Source organism: Pundamilia nyererei, unplaced genomic scaffold, assembly GCF_000239375.1.
Source record: "Pundamilia nyererei isolate P.nyererei 1_Seehausen unplaced genomic scaffold, PunNye1.0 scaffold00015, whole genome shotgun sequence".
NCBI lineage: Eukaryota > Metazoa > Chordata > Actinopteri > Cichliformes > Cichlidae > Pundamilia > Pundamilia nyererei.
In genome coordinates this window covers 2718263-2742352 of record NW_005187416.1, presented here as the reverse complement: position 1 = coordinate 2742352, position 24090 = coordinate 2718263, and the positions used below count along the sequence as shown (strand labels likewise).

Genomic DNA, 24090 nt, shown 5'->3' with positions numbered 1-24090 from the left:
CAAGGACATACCATATGTAGAGTATTTAAAATGATTGCTAGCTGCCTTGGCTTGATGGTGGGTGCTTAAAGTCATGACTATTACAGAGAGGGGTGGAAAAGGAGCTTTACAGTTATGTGTATATTGAGTTTATATTGGCACGAGCAACCTCAGTGGGTCTACAGCGCTATTTAAAAAGATTCCAACACAGGGTGTTTAACGTCTTGGGGCGCATGAACTATAACCTGTTACAGATCATAAAAAGTCGACATTTTTAAACAAAGTTATCATCGAAGGCCTTCAGGACTTGCGGATTGTCTATTGTAAAGCAAATTGTTTGCCAGTTTAGCACAGCTCAGCTCTGTGTGAGTCATGTTTCAATTCACTGGTCCACTGTGTTCCCTTCACTTACTTTAAGTCAGTATGACCTTCTGAAGGGAAAAAAAAAGATCTTACCCACCCCTGAGCTACACTAGCGACTCAGGTTATCGCCACACTGTATCCGGTTCATATTCTGCCAAATGTGTTCTGACAAATCACTGGGAGATCGGAAATATTTTTAGCCTTGGGTTTAGGGGAGGTTGGTTGTTCTGTTATCTTAGTCTGGAGTCAGGAACTCACGCTTGATTTATGGAAAATTTTAAAACCAGTAAACATAGTCCCAACTCTTCCTTTAATCCTATCATCAGGTTAAAACAACTGAATAAATTACGGTTAAAGTTGTTACTGCTGTGCCTTTTAGGCTGCAATTTTTGGCTTTTATTATTTTTTTTAGTTTAGTGCTACCAAGTCCTTGCCACAAATCAGGCAGTTATTTTAAGCCTTCAATGGCTCGCTTATGCTGGAGTAAAAATAGGGCCGCAACAGCACCGTAAGTAATTAAGGTGAGTTTTCAGTGTATGCAGATGGTCACAGATTTGTGATCACAAACAGATTGCATGTAAGTCGACCTTAGTCAGTCCTTAAACTGATAGCAGACACAGTCTATCTCACTGCCATTTTATTGCTGTCGTGATGCACCAAAGTTGCATTGTGCAGTGTTCCCACACCTGGTTCCTGTCTTCAAGGCAACCTTTTCAAAGACCAGCTCACAAGTTCGCTGCACACCCTCACAGTCATTTTATAGGCGGTCGGCCTGAAACTGTGTTCTATAGTCTCACTGTAGTGTTAATGAATGGCAAAAATGAACATTTATTTCAGTGGTCACCAAGAACTACATATACAGGGTCATGAAAAAGCATTTCCTCCCTTCCCGATTTCTTTACATGTTTTAAACTGTAGAACAAATGTTAATATTAGTCAAAGATAATCCAAGGAAAGAAAAACCACAGTTTGGAGTGATGATTTCATCATATAAGGTAAAAAAAAAAAAAAGGGGGGTGGGGAGAAACAAAGAAGAAAGAAAGCTGTCCAAACCTCCTGGCAGGTAATTACCCCTTTCGTTGAATTATGAATTAATTGTGGTTGACCAAATTTTTGGAAACATCCTATCTTTCCTCGATCAAGGTTCTGGCATCCATGGAAGAGTTTCCAGGTGAACAAATAGAAAGGCTTGACTGACATTTGTCCAAAAAGGCTGACAAGACAAAAGCTGAACTTTTTGGAAGAATAAACACTGATTCTGATTTTTGGCTTAATTACCATGAATTCTGCTTTCTATCAAAAGGTCCTGAATGAGAATTTTCAGCCATCAGTTCATATCCTGAAGCTCAAGCTTACTTGAATTATGGAGCAGGACAATGATCCGAAACACACAAACAAGTCCAGCTCTGAATGTTTCACCAAAACAAAATGAAACTTTTAGAGTAGCGTAGTCAAAGTCTGGACTTAAATCAGATTGAAAAGCGTTGGCGTGACCTCAAACAGGCTGTTCATTCTTCAAAACCCTCCAATGTGGCTGAATTAAAGAAATTCTGCAGAGACGAGTGATTGCAGTTCAAATGTTTCATTGCCGTTCTTGCTGCCAAGGTTGGCACAACCAGTTATTAGGTGTAGAGGGCAGTTACTGTTTTTTTATATTAAATAGCTTATTTTCCTTAAGAAATGAAATTAGCATTTTAAAAACTGCATTTTCTATTAACTCGGGTTACATTTGTCAAATATTAAAATCTGATGATCTGAAACATGTAAATGTTACCAGTATGTCAAATGGGTAAAGACTTTTTCGCTACTCTGTATAAAATTTGATACATAAAAAATAAAATGTGTTACATGTTCCCTCGTTCAGCTGTTGATTGGCGGGGGATCATGATTTCTATTCATGCCTCCTCGATGTGCTTCTGGTGATAATTAGAAAATGTTATCACGACAACAAACCAAACTAGTGAACTTCACTACCAGTAAACAAGCTTTTTTTTCCTCCTTGTTTTCACAAGGCGCTCTTTCTGTGTTTACACACACATCGAATGTAACATGTAGCAGAGCCTTCTGTGGGGCTTTTCCACAGCCAGCGTTGGAAACATGGGAAATCAGTAACTGCGGTAAAGGAAAATGAGCCAATCTGAACGAGAACGAGAGACAGTTTGCTGCACTTGATAAGCAAATGCACTCAGGAATACATGACAAACATCAGAAACGGCTAACAGCCAGGGACAAATCTTTCTCCTGGGTTTTCATTTTTAATGTGTCAAAAGCAGAAGCTTCATTTTCCTCCAGAAGTACCAAAAGTTCTCAGCTGTTCTCACCCTCATTATTTTGAAATCACCAGATTGCATCATTGTCCCTGGAATAAATAATAAACCTGACTAGAGATGTCCTCAGTTTTTCTCATTTGACATTCTGGATAATTATTTTGAGACACATTACAGACGTCTTTTTCCTGGGACACTTGGGATTCTGGTAATATGATTTTTTAAAAGACTAGACGGAAGAATCTGCTGCTCGTGTTTATGCCAATTATTTATAGATTTAAAGCTGACAGATTCAATTAACTTGAGTACCAAAAACCATCCTGTCCTGCAATTGAGCTATTTTCAGCTTCAGACGATAAAAATTCATTCATAACTAAATACAAACACTTGGATGTTGTTGACTAAACCGCTCTCAAACAACAAGTGCGTTTCATTTTTGCACATAATAAAGTTAAGAGCAGAATCCTCTCCGTGTGCCGTAACTGAACACAACAGACGTCAACAGAATACAAATCAGGGCGTATTTGATGCTGGAGAACTAAAACCTCTGGGTTTATGATGTTTTTGATCAGCGGTAAGACTGTAAACCTACTTAAACTTAAATATACTTTTATTTATTTTTTATATAGAAACACATACTGTGAGTAACGTGCGTCTGCCACCCACCACATCCTTTATAGCTTGAACTAATTTCCCTAGATGGGGAAAGTTTTTGACACACAATACTTGACAAAGAATATAAACAATCTAATGAAACGAGAAGAACGGCGTGTGTGTCGCTCGTTATGTAGTGATGAACACGCCTGGACGTTATTTGCAGGTGTTGCCGTCACCTGGCTGTGGAAGCGCAGGCTTATTTGTGGCTCCTAGACTTTCTAAAAGTACAATAGAGGTTGAGCCTTCAATTCTCCAGCTACAAGGCTTCCTATACCCACTCTACTAAAGTTTTAAAAGTATAGTCGGGGCTGGATCAGGATGACCCGTAAGCCTTTGCTATGCTGCTGTAGGCTCAGGTTGCTTGGGGACTTAAGATGATGCACTGAGCACTTCTTTACCCCGCTCTTTCCACACCTGATGCTTTTTCTTTTGTTTTGTTTTGTTCTTTCTGCATGTTATTAACTTCCCGAGATTAACGTTAACTCTCATGCAGCTTGTGTTTTGTCCTGTTTGTTGTTTTGTGGTCTCTGTGCTCTTCTTTTCCCTTCTCTTTCCCCTAAACCTTCAACCACCTGCACCCCAAAGTCAGCCTGTGTCTGATAGAGGTCTCTTCCTGTCAAAAGGGAGATCTTCCTTACAGGTATCACCAAGAGCTTCCTCATAGGATGTCATTTAGCTGATCGTTTAGCTTTTCACTTACAAACTTATATAAATAAGACAGAATTGAATACATCTGTGCCAATCAAAAGTTCTCATTGTCTTGGTTCAGGGTAGAATGGCTGCTCTATAATAGAAGGTTAAAAAAAAATATCCTAATAAATGAGTTGTAATGGTACCAAGCCCCTGCAGTGCAGGAAAAGGGAATATTCTACCTCCCACAGCTACTAGAACTACGGAGAAGTTCGTGCGGTCTGAAGTTGACTATAAATAATATATATGGGATCCTCATTACCTTCGGAAAAACATCCATCCACAAGTCCAAGTTTGGCTCAAGGGCTTCAGAAATCCCCGTCTTTCCCATCCACTCCGACATATTTATTTATTTTCCAAAAATCTGTGATCTGTACATTACCTCCTGGTGATTATGCACCGGTGTCATCATGCAATGATGGAGAATGGAGGATTCATGTACAGTAAAAAGGAGTAATCGTGCCATAGACAGTGTCTTAGATATGCATCCTCGAGTAGATGACTGTTACTAACTATACCAATAAATCAGCTCTCACCAGTGCCTCTCTGGCCCCCAGTCAAAGAGCCTGCTCCATAAATCTCATTATCACATATGCAAGAATTCTCAGCGGGCACTGTGACAGTAATCATACATAAGAACAAGTGCTAGTAGTCTAGTCATGAGCAGATGTCCACAGTTTAAACATGCACATAAGAAAAAGGATGAATCAACTCTTTCTGTGCTCATATTTATTCTCTGGGGTTTCGTTTATTTAATTTTATCTTTTTTCACTTTTTGTTTTGTTTATTGTGACTTATGTGCAAAATTATGATCCTGTCTGTTTGAGTGTAGGTTTTTTCCCTTTATTATTTCATATTTCATATATATTCCTGTGTTTTTGATTTAGTTGAAAAGTTAAAAGATTTGATAGCTCAATTAGATTGATGGTAAAGAATCTGTAGGCAGTATAGAATGCAGAAAAAGGGGTTTATGAGATTATTGTCAGGGTGTATGTGTGCCAGATAAAGCAACAAAAATAGCTTAAACCGTGGGAGGTTCAAGTCTTCATACCAAAGTTCAGCTTCAGCAGCTGATTTATAGCTCCAAGTGATTTCTTTTTCTTAAGCTGAGTAAATGACAGCTGAGGAATAAATGGCTACATAATATACATTTCCAGCATGGATCATAACCGTGAACGAGATTACCTTTTTTGCCATTACAATTCTTTATTTTAAACAATCGATGTACAGTGTGATCTATTTGAATTGTGGGGGATTTTTGGGAGCATAGTTGCCAATATTGATTTTAAGCAGTGTTAGCGTTTCTTTTTAGTCACTATAATTGGCCATTGAAAATATCAGCCACAGCTGACTGGAACGTGAAATAGCAGAAAATCAATTGTAAGTAAACAGATTTCCCTGGCAGAGTCGCACTCTGTCTGACCTCAGCAGGATTTATGATTAGACATGTTTTTACGCAGAAAGTGACTTCTTTTTCGCTCAGGACACATCCTTCAGCTCTGTCGGCATTCATCAAACAACTTCAGGCCTTCACCTGTATTTACTCTCCTCTTAAACCGAATGAAGAAGAAATGAAAAGTGGAAATGAAAAGTTTGACAAGTCGAGCTAAATGCAAATGTTTTTGTTGTTGTTCCCAAAAAGAGAGTGATCCATCGTGCAACTGAGTTTTCCTCCAGAAAAAAAAGTTTTTTCTTCTTCTTTTCTTTTAATTCATCCATCTACTATCACGCCTTAGGGTTCTGCACATTGGTGTATTTGTGGCTGCATGTGTGCATGTTTCTGGGTGCCCAGCAAACCATAACTCTCTTTTCTGGCGCATTAATCCATCACAGGCGAACAATATGGATATGGATATGGAAGTGGAATTTGACTGCAGAATTTAATAGCTGCGTAGAAGATTTTTCCCCCCCTCGTATTTTTAGCCCGTATGCATTTACCGGTATGAAAGATTACTTTTGTTTCTTTATAAAATATTCAACAGTACTTTAGTAACTTTATAATACTTTACTGTGATATGAATGCACCATAGAGGGAAAACTGTGTGTATATGGGAAGCAAATTCAAACGCAGAGCAGCTCTCAGAGCAGCATGTAACTGATGCCAGCCATTAACCTCCGTAGGTTAAAAGGACATTAGCAAAGAACACTGTATCATTACTGTATTAAGGCGACGCAAAGTTTGACATCACATCGAATTAGCCCGGCCTGCTACGTTGTAACAGTGCCCTGACTAAGAAAATAAAAGTGAAGGTGTCATTGGAGGTGATAACATGAAGTTGGGGAATGTGAATAGCGTTTATTTAAGATAATAAATAGCAATAATAGTTTGGAACAGCTAATAAATACCTTTTTAATTTGCTTCTATTACGGGAGTTTTCCTTTTAAGCTCAACAGAACTCATAAAGAATCGAACCCAAATTAATAAAACCAGACACCTGCAGATGCATCTGCTTCCACTGATGACTTGGCTCAAGCCTTCATACGACAAATTACATAACAAATTATTGCTCCAAATTATGCAGCACTTCGATGTGAGCCAAAGGCGACCAAACAGTGAAGAGCCGTTTTATTTATATCAAATAATAATAATTTGATGGATTTATTTGAATCCAGATTAATGTCGTGCACTACAGGGCAGCATTTTTAATTAAGCGATATCACCCTGAAATATCCCCAGCTGATTACCTGTGATTACGAACAAGAGTGTCTTTCTATTAGAAGCTTTCTGGGATTATATGTTTATATATGTTAAAAAAAAATAGGCATTTATCTAAATATGAAGTCTTAAAGTTATTGCTTTGTTCTGTTAGCAAATTACAGTCATTGTTCTTTTATCACCTAATAAATCAGTGAATCAAAAGGATTCTTTTTTTTGCATTTTATTTGGTGAATATGAAATAATCCTGTTATAAAAATGGAAAATAATGACAGGTTTTAGCAAGAAAGGTACAATTTTGCACATTAAAAAAGAACAACAACTAAAAAGTGTTGCGTGGTAACACATTTTTTAATGTGTGTCTCACTTTAACCTACAAATGAGCCAGACTTTGAGCTTTGACTTTTGTTTTAGCAGCATGACGTTTGTATCGATGGGCATAGCTGACTTGCTGTTTCAAGGTTGCACTTGATGGTGATTGGAAAAGCTCGTCGGAGCACCAAACTCATCTCAGGTCTGGCTTCACATGCCTTTTGACTCTGGCTGGAGTTATAAAATGCTTGAGAGGAAAAGATTTCCCCGTCTGACTCTAAGGACAAGGCCACTGCTTCACTGAATGGCTCTTTACTTTGTTCCCGTCCCTCGTGACCTCTGGTTGCAATTGCAAAGTGAAATGATGATATTTTAAAAGTGCTTAAACTACTGGGTGCAGAGGCATTGTCAAAAGCACAGGATTACCCGCAGAGGCAGGACAGAATCTTTAAATGGTTTTGGCATTTCATTTGATGACACTTAGATGGGCAGAAGTGTTTTCTGCTAACAGTGACTTTGATAGCGTGCGGTTGCGTCTTCGAATTGTACCTTGTGTCTGGTTGATGATAGATTCTGTCTCGAGTGTGCCTTTTTTTTTAGGTTTGTTTTCTCACTGTGATAGACAGCGAGGCATTGACACAGAAGAAAGTAGATGCACTGGAACAAACAACAGCACAAAGCACTTTAATCCAAAAGTGGCTTGTCATGGGCTTTATGAGCTTCAGAGAGACAATAAAGCTGTTGTCTATTCTGGACTTAAACGATGTCCCTGTGTCATGTGGGGATGCAATAAAAGCACATCTTTTTCTCTGCAGGTGGAGTCTCCTCTGGCAGTGGATGCAGTATTAGGAGAGGCGGCATTCTCGGTCACAGATGACAAGGTTTCCATCACAGAGCTGCGTGTTCACGCCATTTCAGGCCTGACCCTGTCACTGCAGCCCAGCCCCGGCAACAGCCACACCATGGTGGCCAAGGCAACAGGAATCCAGACACTCGCTGCTCCCAAACAGGTACAGACACGAGTTATCACACAGTGCAGAGTCATTGTGCATTTTTAAACTGCTTTACTGTTAGGTTTAAAATCAAGCCGCAACCTCAGATGAGCCAAAAACGGCAGATTCTCAAAGGGGAAGGAATTCCCAGAGTTCACAGTAAAATTCCCAACTTTACTTCAACTCTTCATCTAGTTCTACGGCTTTACAGAGGTTTCACCTCTTTAAATTGTATCAAGGTCTGCAGTTGTGTCTGAGACTTACGCTGCTTTGTGAGAAAGGCGTGCTCGGTGTCACCTCTACTAATTTGAGTCACCGAACTCGACTTCTCAAGTGCATTTCTAGGGTTGTTAGAGTTTTGCTTTACTGCTGGTTTATTGTGGTTAATTTATTAGAAGCTAATCTAAAAAGGTGTTTCACTTCTGCCGAGTGAAATTCTTCTACCTTCTTTTGTATGTTATGCAACACTAATTAACAGTTATCTACAAATCCCCAAATCCTATAACAACGTTAAGCTGTGATTTAAAAAAAAAAATAAAAAAATCCCCCACAAAAAAAAGAAGAAATGCCACAATGATGCTGAAGTAAACAATGCCAAGTCTTTTCCATTTCACTGAAAAATTCATCCTAATTGGAGGCTGGCTGAAAAATGACCCTCGCTGCAGATGTTTGGTGTTGTTGGTCTTGTGGTATACGCAATTTCCTGGATCATTTCTAATTCAGAGCTTACAAAAACAAACAAAATACCAACACACTTGTACAAGTCAGCATGTCCACATGCAGTCCAATTAAACTGGCATGGCAACAGGACTGTGCTCAATTTTAAAACCTGTATTTTAGGTACATATTAACTCATCTGAAAAAACAAGATAGTACACACTCTTATTTAAGGTCTGAATGTAATACCAAAACCATTTGAGTATTCCCATTATCAACAGCTTAATTCAGTAGCTCAGTAGGAGCCTGGATTATGTGCTACTGACTAACACCTAGCTCTTACCATTTTCCTTATTTATGCATCCAGTCTGGTGATATTAAGTTTACTTGTAAATATCATCAACTTACTGCATTTAGACATGAAGACATGCACAACATAACCTGCTGAAGTTCAAACCGAGCATCAGAAAAGGGAAGAAAGGTGATTTAAGGGCTGTTTATCTGTTGGGATTTTCCACCCAACCGTCTCTGGTGTTTGCAGAGAATGGTCTAAAAAAGAGAAAATATTCAGTGAACAGCAGTTCTCTGGGTGACAATACTTTCATTTTCACCAAAGCTCAGAGGAGAATAGCGAGACTGCTTCAAGCTGATAGGAATGCAACAGTAATTTAAATAGCTAGTAGTTACAACCGAGGTATTCTAAAGAGCATCTCTGAATGCACAACGCTTTGAACCTTGAAGCTGGGGTACAGCAGCAGAAAGCTACAGCAGGTGCCACTCCTGTCAGCTAAGAGCAGGAAACTGAGGCTACGATTCACAAGACTCAACAAAATTGGACAACAGACGATTAGAAGAGCATTTCCTGGTCTGATAAAACTCAACTTTCAGACCTTGCCATCTGCGCCTTTCAGATGGCAGGGTCAGAATTTGGCATAGGCAACACGAAACCATGGATCTGTTCTGCCTTGTATCAACAGTTCAGGCTGGTGATGTTGGCATAATGCTCTGAGGCATATTTTCTTGCCACACTTTGGACCCTTTAGTGCCAATCTAGCATCTTTTAAACAGCACAGCCTTTCTAAATATTGTTGCCGACCATGTTCATGTCTTTATGACCACAATCTGTCCGTCTTCTGATGGCTGTCACCAGCCATGTCACAAAGTTCACATCATCTCAAACTAATTTCTTGGACATTTCAGTGAATTCACTGTATTCAAATATATGGAAGCCTGCTTCCGCCAAAAAAAAATAGTATCCACAACTTGAACTTTCAAGTTATTTTCTCGAAATTTCGAAATTTTGAGAACAGTGACTCGAAATTTTGAGTTAACTCTGCCAATTAGTAATCTACGTGAATGACGTCATTTTCTTTTTACCCAGAAGGATATGGCGCAGAGGAATGCGCGCTCAAAACTGGATCGCAACAAATTGGCGCTTTCGAGAGTACGTTTGCTGATTGTAACGCCATGTGATTCAGCTAATAACAAAAGGATTTCATCAGTTGTGAAGCCACGCTGAAAATACTCAGCAATTTGTGCATTCATGACTGGCTGTAATACTGGTAGCTTAGCTGTAGCATTTGTAGCTGAGGGCTTCAGCTTCCGGGTAACAAGGAAATGACGTAATTCACGTAGATTACTGATTGACAGTGCTAACTCGAAAATTTTCTCAAAATTTTGAGTTAATAAGTCAAAACTTTGAGAAAATAACTCGAAATATTGAGTTATGGATATTTTTTTTGGTTTTGTTTTTTTTTTATGGCGGAAACGAGCTTCCATACAAATAGCCTCCACAGTCACCAGATCTCAATCAAACGCTGTCAGTCAAGCATCTTTGGGATATGGTGGAATAGGAGAGTCACATCATGGATGTGCAGCAAACAACTACGGCAACTGTGTGGTGCTATCATGTCAATGTGGATCATCTACACCATGAAGAATTTAAAAAACAGGAGTCTAATCCATTACAACTGAGGTGCACTTTATAAAATGTCCAATGAGTGGACAGCAGTCAGGAGGTACTAGTTTGATTTTTGAACAAAAAAAGGAGCAAGGTGCATCCTGTTCATGTCGCCAGTTTGATGCAGGTTTAACACGCAACATAGACAACAAAACCATTTCTATGCTAGATTTTTTTAACTGAACCCAGCATTGTTAGCAAGGGCACCATGTGAGGGCAGCTGCAGAGAACTAATAAGTATCTTTGGTCCCATTATATATTACAAAACTGCATATTAGCCAAGCCTGGCAAAACACTTCTGATACGTCTAAATACATTTCCCAAAATGGGTTTTATTGCTCAAGTGAAAAGCACGAAGATGTCTGTGTAAGAGGGGGAAAGTCTTTGCCACTGTTTCTTCACACGGGAGCAAGAGTCTCTGCAATTCTCAGCTAAGAATTAATTGGCAGCCCTGCTTCACCTCGGGAGAAATGTGTGTATGTGTGCGTCTGACTCGTTTTCCCGCTTTGCCCTTTCTCTGGCCTGCAAGTTGCTAAAAACGCAACGACAACCACATCAGGCATCAGTGAGAGAGAAGCGAGCATTAAATTCCAATTCTTCTTGCTTTCCGCTTCTTGGCCACCTTGAAATTTAATTATTGTAATGTATTGTCCTAAGTGCTCTCCAAGGCCGGGCCATAAAAGGCAGCCAATTCCTCTGCCGGCAAACCTCTCAGAGGACTACTGGAGCTATTTCAAGCCATTTGATTCCGTTTCACAGGAAAACTTACTAAATGTCCTCTATTACTCCAGAAATGAATGAAACACATAAACTATGTATGGAGCGAGTTGGACAATCAAGGTCTCTTTGCATTATTCTGTTCCACATGACAAAGTTCAATCCTCTTTGAACTGAAAGACTTCAGCGTTTAAGGGATCTTTGTAAACCACTCCTGTTGCTGTTGTTGCTGCGTAGCGAAAAAGTACACATCGTACTTCTGCAACCTTAAATTGATGCAAATGTCACGGAATAATATTTGCACTGCTTATGCATATTTTATAATCCAAGCTGTTCATGTTGCGTTTACATCCATATATATATATTTCTAGATGCCACAAAATAAAAACTTGAGAAAGTTACTTTACTATCATCCATATTGGTAGCTTTAATTCATATCGTGTTGTTCAGATGAAAGAGTTTTGCTTACTATACCCACATGTCAGTTCTGAGAAAACACAGAAACACCGTTAAAATTCTTTCTCCACTAAAGTGATGAGTGTAGTTATTCTCCTAGCTGTTACAATCAAGGGCAAAGGCATCCATGAAAAGGAGAACTGAGGTTGAACAGAGGACATGAATTTTTGACAGTGGAGTGTTTTTTCAAATAAAACATGGCAAGCTGCTCACTTACTTTCATCTCAGAAATTCATGAAAAAAGTAATTCTAAAACAGCTGGGTGATCATCTGCAGAGGAATGGTTTATTTGAGGAGTTTCAGTCAGGGTTTAGAGTGCAGCACAGCACAGAAACGGCACCAGTGAAAGTTATGAATGATCTTCTTATGACCTCTGACTGTGGACTCATCTCTATGATCGTTTTGCTAGATCTCAGTGCAGCGTTGACCACAATATTTTACTACAGAGATTAGAACATAACGTTGGTTTTAAATGAATAATAAATAAACTGCACCGGTTTGAATTGTTTGTATCTAATAGACTTCAGTTTGTTCATGTAAATGGGAAATCTCCATGACTAACATCAAAGTTAGTCATGGAGTTCCACAGGGTTCTGTGCTGAGACCAATACTTTTTACATTATAATTGCATCGCTTAGGCAATACTATTAGAAAACGCTAATAGTACTGCATTGCATATTGCAGATGATACCCAGCTTTATTTATTCATGAAGCCAGATGATACAAATAAGCTAGTTAAACTACAGGCATGTCTTAAAGACATAAAGACTTGGATGACCTCTAATTTCCTGCTTCTAAATTCAGACAAAACTGAGGTTATCGCAGCGGTCCCCAACCTTTTTTTGCGCCACGGACCGGTTTAATATCAGACAATATTTTCACGGACCGGCCTTTAAGGTGTCGCGGATAAATACAACAAAATAAAATGATACGACCAAGACAAAAACTGTGTTATTTTGTAAATATAATAATAAACACGAATTCACTGTGTAATTGTGTAATTTTATTAGCAGCGTCGTCCTGAAATGCGTCAACAGAATTGAGAGTAACATCCTCCTCTCTGCCCCTTAATGCTCTCTGGTCACTATGGTAACGTGTAAGTATCTCTTTCAAAATAAGACGCACAACTACAACGCGGGAAAAGACCCAGGGAAACGGAGTTAATGATTAAAAACCCTGAAAACCATAAATTTCACACTGGAGCTTCAACTCTAATGGTCCCCAACCGGGCTGCTAGGTTATTGTACTTGACCATCTTATAAAGATGGTGTCTAGCCCAATACTTTGTCTTGATAGCATTATCGTGTCGTCCAGTAGCTATGTGAAGAGTCATTTTTGACCATAATATGTCCTTCAGAAAGGAAATGATACAAATATGTAGGACTTTCATTTACACAATATCTCTTTGGATTAGCAACATCCTGTCTCAAATTTTGTCTCAAAATCCTGTCTTGAATAATCAGGCCCCATCTTACCTTAAAGACTCCACAGTATCACCCCAATAGTGTACTTTGCTGTCAGACTGCTTTTGCTTTTGGTTCTTAGAGTTTCCTAAAGTAGAATAGGAGGCATATATTACACAAATATTAGTTTACACAGTTTATGTTTATGTCTGAGCCACTTAGGACTGCATGATGAATTTTTAAAGGTGAATAATGTTAATGAAAATGTCGACAGGTAGAATGACACCCGAATAGCACATTAGAGGACCCTAAACCAATCTGTTAGAGGCTTGGACCAAACATAGGGTTGATATTTCCCTACTTGATTCCCTCCATTCTTTCGAACCAAAAACATCTTTTTTCCTTCTGTGCATTTGTTCTGCACCTACAAACAAAATCTTCCCTTTCTGTCAGTTTTTCCTAATGGTTGGTTCCTGATGTTTAGGCAAGCTGTGAACAAAAGGGACTGTCAGATGCATCCTTGATTACACGGACACCAATGTTGTGGTTTATTCTGCAGCAGATGAATGTTGTCAGGTAACTGCCGTGTTGGCAGTGGCACCCAGGCTTTTTATCCAATTTCTCTATAGGGGAGAGCAGACAGTGAAGAGTGATAGAAAATACAAAAATAAAACCAACACAAGAAGCAAACACAAAGAGACGGGCTCATCATTTGCAGCGCACACCACTGCTGTTTGCGCCTCATCTGTCTGTGCTGCCGAACGAACCTGCGTTGTAGCCTTCAGGACAACACAGTCATTTCTCTGCCACCCCTTCCTCCTCTGTGCTCGCAAGTGGTTCGCTTGTGTGCACATCAGAGGCAGGCCGTTTTGTGTGCATGTCGAGGCTTGTACTGAGCAAGGGGCACTGCGGATGCTCACAAATGCTCTGGAGATTTAGGAATTAGAGCAAGTCCAGGACTTCAAAGGCTCAGTTGGGAACAGGCATTCAAATCACGATCAATGCCGTGAAATAACAGGAACCGAACTGTTGAAATATTCTTTGGTGAGGAATGAACATCTACAGAATGGGTTATTGTTTTATCAAAATTATACCTTTGCTTCACCTTGGCCATCAGTCGTCTCTCATCTTGATAAGCGTTGTTATTAACCCATAAATAAAGGGTCATCCTGCTATTACTCATAATAGGATTTAACAAAAGCAAGCTTTCGAGCACATACTGTACTTCACACAAAATAAATGGATTTTCTGTATTTGGTAAAACTAACACATAGCATCATCATTATCTTACATTTATGTCTGCTTGAGATTTACAAAAATCTTTTTGTTTTAAGTGGATCTATTACGTTCATTCCCAACGTTTTGTTTTGTGTCGGACTCTAATTTTCAAAATAAACCTTGTTTATTTCACACTGGGTGTTGGTGCAGCTCCTCAATCCGTCCACTGCCTGTAACAAGCTGTTATATATAGAAGCTTGTTTCCACTGCTAAATATATAAATAAGTACATTTATATTTTGAGGGACATTTTGAGATAATAAAATTTTGACTTGTCTCTGCTGGGCAGAAATGTGCTTCCACAGTTTTAGCTCGTCTCCCATTAAGGATGCTGTCTTCTGATTGGCTGAGTGGGGTACTGTGCTGACAGTTGATGACTAATATGACCATATTAGGGATAACTGTTCTTTACTGCATCGTACAGATGCAGGAGTTGAAAATTTGTGTTTAGAGCAGTGTGAAATCTGTCGAATGGCTACAAGTGGGGACATAAACTGACCTCAACATTTGAACTTGGGGTGTATTTAATATAAGTATCCATCATTGCTTAGTGTGTATAGATATTACCCAAAAGAAGGAAAAACACAGTACGTGTAAGAATAACCATAGCTGTTTCTTGATTTGTAAAGTAAGTGCAGCTTGTTTATTGATTTTGGTGCAGTTTTTTATGTTCTTCACTTACTTTCTCCTGACATATTCATGGCGTTGAAATAATTAGAATAACTTTTCTTTGTTTTTCTCATGAACCACAAGTCAAATTACATTCTCAATGGGAAAAAAAATGTTGATTTCAGATTTTTTTTTGTGGTCTGGGCATTTGATGCATTTTCAGAAGTGACATTTTGATACTGAAACAAGAAAAAGTTAATTTCTAGAAATTTAAAATGCATTTCTCTGTTTTTCTCTGACAGGAGGCCAGCTTGTCTGTCTGGATGCTTTTTAGTGACAACACAGCCGCCACTCTGACTTACTTTGATCCCAAAGACTACAACCTCAATGCCTCCACATTGGATGACAAAGTTGTGTCAGTAACCCAGGAGCCTCAGCAACGCTGGCCTGTGGTGGTGGCAGAAGGAGAAGGATCTGGCGAGATGGTGCGTGTGGAGATGACCATCTGTGAGGCCTGCCAGAAGACCAAACGCAAAAGCGTCATCGCATCTGCTGCAGTTTATGTCAAGGTCCGCTTTGGCCCCGAGGAGGACTCTGAGGAAGAGGCGACCACGGAGGGGGAGATTGAGCTGGCACCCGTCACCAGGCGTCCAATCGTCGATCCGAACATTAGTGGACGAATTTATGAGACATCTAACGAGCAGCCTGCCAGTGTTCCCATTGATTACACCAATTTACCTACTATGAGTATCCAAGAGGAACCAACTGAGGGTGAAGAAGAGGAGGAGGAAGACTTTGTGCATTCGTCTCGCAACATGACTGACCTTGAGATTGGCATGTACGCTTTACTGGGAGTCTTCTGCCTGGCCATTTTAGTCTTTCTCATCAACTGCATTGTCTTTGTGCTTAAATACCGCCATAAGCGGATCCCACCTGAGGGTCAGGCCAACATGGATCACTCCCACCACTGGGTGTTCCTGGGAAACGGCCAGCCGCTGAGGGCCCAGTGTGATCTGTCACCACAGCAAGTGGAAAGTCCCACTAACCCTCTGGAGGGCGTACAGACTTGTTGCCACGGGGACCACCACAGCAGTGGCAGTTCCCAGACTAGCGTTCAAAGCCAGGTACACGGAAGGGGCGACGGCAGCTCTGGGGGCTCTACAAAGGAGAACGGCGAGGATGCCAGTTCACCCACCTCTAAGCGCAAGCGAGTCAAGTTCACCACTTTTACCACCCTTCCCACAGAGGAGCTGCCCTATAACTCCATCCCGATAGCAGATGAAGAGGACATTCAGTGGGTTTGCCAGGATATGGGCTTTCAAGACCCAGAGGAACTGCACGATTACATGCGCAGAATAAAAGAAATAGCCTGAGATACGAGGTGCAGCGTCGAGCCCCACTCTCGGCTTTCTAAGAAGAACGTTCCTTTCTATTTTTCTCTTTTACACCTAAGTGAAAGATAATTTTTTCACAGACTAAAAGGTCAACTGTTGTTTTGGTTAGTTTCTTTTAGTTTGCACAGTGCTGTAATCTCATACACGCTCACACAGAGGAGGACGCGAGGAAGCCAAAGACCTGACCAGAGGATCTCGATTGCTAGAGAAATCTGTAAATCTTGGCTTTTGCAAACCTGTTTCACTGGGAAGCCGAGCCATGGGCGACGAGAGAGCTGCTGAGGCTCTCTTATTTTCAGGATCTGATTTCAATGAAAGCCTGATACGGACAGGTGTATGGTACCGGTCGTGGCTCGGTGGGACTCTGCAGTACTGTACCTATTCCAAACAAAGAGGCCTTTGATGAGCAAATAACTGTCAAAGACTCTCATGAAAGCTATGTTTTAAAAAAAAAATCATATTTTTTCTTTTGTTTTTTTGTTTTTCGCCAAAGTAGGAAAAGCGTTCTTTTAACGGCAAAACGTTCTTCATAGTTGTTGTTGGTGCGGCACACTCATGATTTGTACTCATGTTCATTCCTTACATTTTTCTACATTTCATAGGTAGTCAAAAGCAGTGCCCTACTACTACTAGTCCTCATGGTCCTGAACAAATCTTAATGCCTTATAATAAAAAAAATGGTCACAGTTCACTCGTATATCAGCGCGGACACCCTGTTTTCTCACGACGGCTAGAGACAGTGTAGTAAGAGCTACTATGTAAAATTCTACGACTGCTCTCCAGCATGAGGAATAAATACAAAGAGCTTGTGCATTGCGAGGATCTCTAACATTCTTTGCATGGAAGGGGATCGTGAGGCACAATCAGCAACTTTTTTTCCAAATTTGTAAATGTTTATATTGTAATTATATAATCATTCATACACATAACTAAACTGAATATGTTATCATGCATTACACGCATGCCATGCCATTCCAGGCCAGGCCAGGCTTACATACATGCAGACATTCCTCTCTAGTATATGTATATATTGCATCGAGCTGGAGCCAGTTCCAGCTCGAACATTTGACAAGCTGCTTACTCCAAGGTATACGAGTGGAAGCTGGTTGAAGTCTTGAATATTTTATAGTCTTGTGGTGGGCTGAAGGTTCCCCTCGGTAATGTTACAACAGAACTGTAGATTTTTATTAAATGGTATCACATCTGACTGTTGAACGAGGGGATTTGCTATGCATCAGACTTGTAATAGATTCTAATCTTTTGATGATTTACTTCCCTTCCCCAAGTTTGGCTGGCCCTCCAGCCTTTTGGAAAAATAATAAAAAGAAGAACTTCTAATGGAAACATTCTCACTGAGCACAAGATCCTCTAAACTCTGCAGGAAACGCCATCCATCCTTAAAGAAGGTTACGGAATAAATCATTGATTCTCTTCCATCATTTAAGTCATGACCATCTCATGCTGTCACACTGTTTTCAGACACACCTTTATGTGGGCCCTGTTTCGATTCTCTATTCCGGTGAACTTGTGTGTAGAGGTCACAAATTTACTTCAAATATGAACGGTGCCGGAGCGTAGTAGCTTTTGCGGGGAAAATGCTAAATGTGCTTCTGTTACTCAGCTGTGAGGATGATATGGGTGCGGGTGTGAGATCATGTAAATGTACCTCAGGCTTTACTGACAAATCAAAGCGGTTGAAATCAACACAGCCTAAGTGTTGTTGTGTAGAAGTGTTAATTGCTGTCTTTTAAATGTTTACTGACGTGGCTTTCAGGTAAGCTCAAGCAGAAAAAATGAAAGCTCTGGAGAGTTAAGCGTAAAATATCTGAAGACTGAAAACGTCGCCAGGCAGACAGATGCATAGTAACCGGGAGCAGGGCTGATAGTATTTTTAATTACACTTGCCCTGTTAGCTTGTCTGCTTTATAGTACTTAGAGAGAATAACTAGAGACGACTTTAAAGGTTGATGTTATTCCAGCTCTGATCTCACATAAAATAAGTTCTTTTCAGGACTAATGAGACAAGCAGATTTAAAAAATGGCTTTCCATGTAACTCTGCTTAACTTCTGTAGTGTGCATCTAAGGGCTTGGAGTTTTCTTTAGTGTTAACTGTCTAATTTGGATCCTGCAAATAAGCAAACAAATGTGACATGCTTCTTTTTGTGGCTCTATTTGTCACTCAAAATGTATTTTGTTGCCATTTTACCGCCTTTAAGACCCTGGAAAGGGTCTGGGTAAAGACCCAATCCAGAATTCCTCTCACTGTGGCAGCTGTTATGCAAATACCAGCTTCTTCAGATGAAAATATAGAATTAAAGACATACTTTATCTGTACTTTAAAAATTTCACTGATTGACAATCTGAAGACACGGTCACTCGTAGCAAATACAAAAGCTGTTACTTTATTTCCCATTGGAAAACCACATGTTTCAACACTCAGTGTGACTACCTACCAGCAGCTGGATTAATCCTTTCAAGGGGCCAGTTCACCGCAAAATAAATACAAAGACACATTTTAAAATATGTGGTATTTCCAGGTATAGAGGTATCAGCAGGAGTATTGTTCTCCTTCTCTTGAATATAATGAAACCAGATGGCTCTTGTCTTGAGGCGCTCAAGGTTGTTAAAACCTCAACAGCAATGTCTGTTTCAGAAATCCTGAACCAGTTCCTTGAAAAGACCTCTACAAACCTCGCTTGGAGCGATTTCTTCTTTAAACTGTTTTCTTTCTACTGTCTGCAAACACTAAAAACGAAGCGTGCGGCTTGTTAACATTGCAGCTCAGCTGTAAATGAAGGCTTGACGCTATTTATGTTGTTTACATGATGTCACTCTGTCACTAGGGTGTGCATCGTGTCATGGGTAGATTGATGCTTTCTCCTGCACTTTGTTATGGTTGGAGGGTGTAGTTGGGTGAAGAGAAAATAGTTCCTGCTGTACATGTAAGTGCGCACCACAAGGTTTGTGGATCGCTTTGTGTAATCAGGTCATGATCTATGTGATGAGAGCTTTTTTTTTTTCTATAAAACTGGGAAAATCCCAAAAAAATGACATGATTAAATATCACTACAACCCAGAGGTTTAGTTTCGGGTGAACTGTCCCTTTAATTCTTGTCTGAAAGTGGGCGTGAGATTATTTCTCATCACTAAACTGTACTTTTCCATATATTACTTGTATATAGACCCCCAGCTGATCTACATAAATCCTGGATTGGGACTTTAAGGGTTTGATTTGCTGCATGCCCTCTCTGTGTTCCATGTGGTTGAAAAGAATAATGACCAATTCTGGTTTTAATAATTTTTAAATCTGTGTTATCGGCTACAAACGAGACGACGGTCCAAGCCCGACCTCCTTCAGCTACGACATCGACATGTTTTCCTGTGAACTAGAGAGAAAAATCAGTTTGAGTTTTGACTTCAAATGACGGTCTCTCAGGATGAATGTAGAATTCCTAACTAAGCCTGGTTCTTTTGTGATTAGTGTTAACCTGGTTAGTCTGATCTGGTGACTTTACAGATTAAGTGTCTAATAGCAGCTTCGGTTTTCACATGTTTCTTCCCCTCCTCGCTGACGTACTCACACAGTATTTAATACGTTATTTTTATTATGATTTTTACATCCTCCAGTCCCTTCCTGCTTTGGCAAAGTGTAGATATTGCTCATTTTGTATCTTCTTCAAGCTGCTAATAGAAACTTAGACTGCTTATAACATGTAAATGAAGATTTTGAATTGTATCCCCACCCTCACCCCCCGCCCATGGTGAAATGTGCACAACGTGCACGGCTCGGTTGGCTGTGCCAAGTAACCACCACACTGACTATAATATTGTAATGTACAGAGCACTGTTAAATTTCCTGTATTCTCTTGAAAGCAAACCCTTGTATTTTCCCGTTATATGTAAAGTACTAAAGAAAATGCAATACACAAATGGCAGTGTCGTCTTTACTTTGCTTTCCATTGTTAACACGAGTGGGAATTTTTTCATCATCTTACATTTTTTTGGCACGATGTGTGCTCCGTGTCAGCGTGAGTTATGTCAAGAATTCAGCCTCGTAGCTTCATATATGAAGGGACGCTCTGACCTTGAAGGATTTTGGCTCATTGGGTGCCTAATATCTCACAGGGGGACCTGATTTATACAGCATGTGAAAGTAATGGTGTTACGCACTTTTTTGGAAGTTATTATTTGTTTATGCCGATTTAAAATTCAAACCTCTTTTTATCTTACGGGTAACAGATCCATTCAAGGGCAAGGATGTGGAGACAAAAGACGAGGTTAATTTAAAGCGACTGCTCTTTTCTTTGCGGTTTTTGTATTTTAATGATGCATCGTCTCCTAGTGCGCGTCTGCCCGTGTGTCCCTGATAGAGAGTCCAGCTTATACTTGAAGGTTATATATCAGTGCTTTTCACCCTGCCCTCAGCTGTGTGCATCTCCCGCAGCAGCAAGAAGCTTCTGCAGAGGTGGGTATAGAAACCTACTGTAGTGTGTTTCGTCTCATCCAGCGGCTCCCATCCATTAAAATCCATACTTGGAGGTGTTTACTCAAAGTCTGGAGTGTTTACTCCTTTAGTTCACTTCACTTGGGCAGCTGAGATCAAAGCCCTTTGAACTCAGGTGAGACGCAGGTCGTTAGAGAGCAGTAAGTGGGGTTTTGGAACTTGGGATATGGATGCTGACTTCGGATCGTTGGAAGCAAACGAATGCACGATACAGCGGAATACGCTCCACACTAAATGGATCTTTATATATCTGAGTCATACCAAATATTTTCAGCTGCTACTGCTGATCAAATATGAGTCAGTTGTGTCTGGTTCTGGGTTTTCTTTTAGGTGTAGGTGTGGAAAAATGTATAAAAATCTATATAGAGAGAAAACCGTGTATCAAAGTATGCCGATTCAAAATGTTCATTAGCTGGATTTTATGAGCTCTTATGCATCCGAAGCTTAAATTGTCCTCATATGCGTTTCATTTTAGGATCAGCTTTAACATCTCTGAAGGACTTTTATTACAAATAAACTGTGTTTACATTTGATCTGATTCACACAGCACAAACATTTGTCACATCAGTGATGCCACAATAATAAAACGACGGGTCGTGTTTATCGTCATCTCATTTGCACCTTCTCCAGATTCTCATAACAGATTCAAAGGAACCTCTTACAAAGCATAAATACATTTTTAAGGAGAAAACGCAGCCCACTCTCGGAGGTGCTGCCACACTGAATCCATTTGCGTCTATGAGACTGAGTGCCTGAGGCGTCTGGGCTCTGGTGAGCAGTGGCCTCTCTGCAGCTGTCAGCAGCTTCTATAATCGTCCACCATACAGTGCGGGACAATATGTGCGTTAACTTGCTGTATCTCATCTTTTGGTGATTGAAATCTATTATGTGTTTATAATAAAAATAGCATGAAGTACTATTAATACACATCTGACGCACCCCAGACGTGGAAAATGTGACAAAGCAAGAAAATTAATCTGCTTTTCACTTAAATAACAGAAAGCTTTACCCGAGAGTCCTGTGGAAAAATGAGCATAACCACGATTCAGTACCTTCTAGAACCACACTTAGTAGCAATAACATCAAGTAATTGTTTTCTGTATGACTTTATCAGTCTCTAATGTTGTTGTGGACGAACTTTGGCCCACTTTGCTTTATAATGTTACTGCAGCTCATGCATTTATATATAACCCTCCACAGGTTTTCAATCGGGTTGAGGTCTGGAGTCCCATGGCTGAGGAACAAGCCCAAATCATCGCCACACCACCACCATGCTTCACAGTTGGCACAATACAAGTGCATTATTCTTGCAGTTTTGCAAATCTTTAGCCATGCTGCCATGTTCTTTTTAGAAAGAAGAGGCTTTCTTCATACAAGCCACACTTATTCCGGCTTTTTCTAACAGACCGTCGTGAACTTTAACATTTAACATGCTAACTGAGGGCTTAGGTGTAGCTCTACGTGGGCTGACCGTGGGGTGAATTTGTTAGAACATCCACAGCTGAAAAGATTATGGCACCTTGTTAACACACACCTGAATGCTTCAGAGCAGCAACCTGCCAACATTTTTATTTTATAGAGGTGCTCATGCTTACTCATGATCACCTGATCAGGTGCATTTGATCAATGGCTCTATTTACGCTCTTAATTCCCAGGGAAGCAGGAAGGGTGTGCTTTTTTGCAGGCTTGCATAGAGTCCTGTGAAAACTCTTGTTCACATGACTGTATATAGCAATGATGCTCAAATAAATCATTGCCAAAGTTTCAAATCATCAGTGTATGTACAAATAATCCCTGTGAGGCCTTCCGGCTGCTCAGTTTTGGATTTGTATAATTTCACCGAGAGCCAGTTTCGCCAACATGGTCATGTTGGGCACACAGCTCTGGCTGTGAGCACACAAGCTCCACCGATTGGTTGCTCAAATCTTTTGCCTGCACTCAGAAGAAAGCTGGGTGAGAGGGAGAAGGTTAAATCAGACCGAGGATGAAATAAGGGGCTGCAGGAAGGCTCAAGATGAAATAAATAAGAATTATTTTGAAGCATGACTCATGAAAAGCTACTTTAGTCCAAGAATACAAATACGGAGCTGGAAATGAACAGAGCACGTCTACTTTAAATAGCATCATATTGTTGATGATGAACTAACTCCTCAGCCTTTTTTAACAAACTGCAACAGTTTTGTAATATTCTTCTTTTTCACTGCCAGCAAATTGTTTTATACAACACATGAAGTGATCGTAAGAATTACTTCCTATTTTTCACCATGATGGTGATGGATTGTTGCAGCATTAAATGTCAGTAAATCATGTTCTTGGGGTTAAATAACACATCCCCTCTATTTATTTATTTATTACTGAGTCAGTCACACATAAGTACTTAATGCCAGGTAAGTACACTATTTGCTTTTTTTGAGTAAAATTGGACAAAAAACTGTCATCGTTACCTCTAGGAAAAATAAAGCTACATATTTTGTGACTGAGAGCTGTAGGTAAGCAGGAAATGATATTATTCATGTGTGTTTTTACTAGTTTTTGCAGAATTTACAGACAGTCAAGAGAAATATGGCAGCACAGTCTCTCAAAATATCTTTGCACATACATGCGTTTTCAGATTGCAGCTTTAAGTAATGATTTTAATGACGTGCACTTCAGACTAATAAACAATCTCCATAGTGAGGATGTCTACAGTTTCACTTCCTGCATTAACAGTCTGGATGCAGCTTTCAAATGGTCCGGCCATACTTGCAGGCTATGGTATGATATAATGCTAATATATGGGAAAATGTACAGCGCACATTTATGCCATTTTGTCATCCGATTCTCTGCTGGAAATCTAATTTAGCAAAATTACGCACTTGATGCACAAAGAGTACAAGTGCACCTCTGGCAATAACAGGACTTCTTTGTCTAACTTATTATTTTTCTGATGTGGCACGACTGGCGTTTCAGCAGTCGAGTAAATTTAGCTCAGTGGTAATTTGGTTCAGCGTGGAGTGCAGAGTTGACTCAAAGTGAAATCAATCAGCAGCCCCGCTGTGACTATACCAGCCATTTATGCCTTATCTAACCTGTAATAAAGGTTCAGTTCTGCACTGGGGGTGCCAGAGTACCAGAATTCACACCAGACCTCTAAGGAGGAATCCCACTGCCGAAGAAAAATGTATGATATCCGCAGTGCACTAATGCAGCACTTAAA

General features: G+C 40.0%; 1 protein-coding gene across 1 annotated transcript in view; it reads left to right on the top strand.

The window, feature by feature from the left end:
* The window catches only part of tmem132e (transmembrane protein 132E), a 135273-nt gene extending 114961 nt beyond the window's left edge, over window positions 1–20312 (top strand). The window contains exons 8-9 of the mRNA XM_005725417.1: window positions 7740–7934; window positions 15298–20312. Of these exons, the coding sequence (XP_005725474.1) occupies window positions 7740–7934; window positions 15298–16368 (1266 nt within the window). The 3' untranslated portion in view covers window positions 16369–20312. The remainder of the gene's footprint in view (window positions 1–7739; window positions 7935–15297) is intronic.
* The last annotated feature ends 3778 nt before the right edge of the window (window positions 20313–24090 follow it).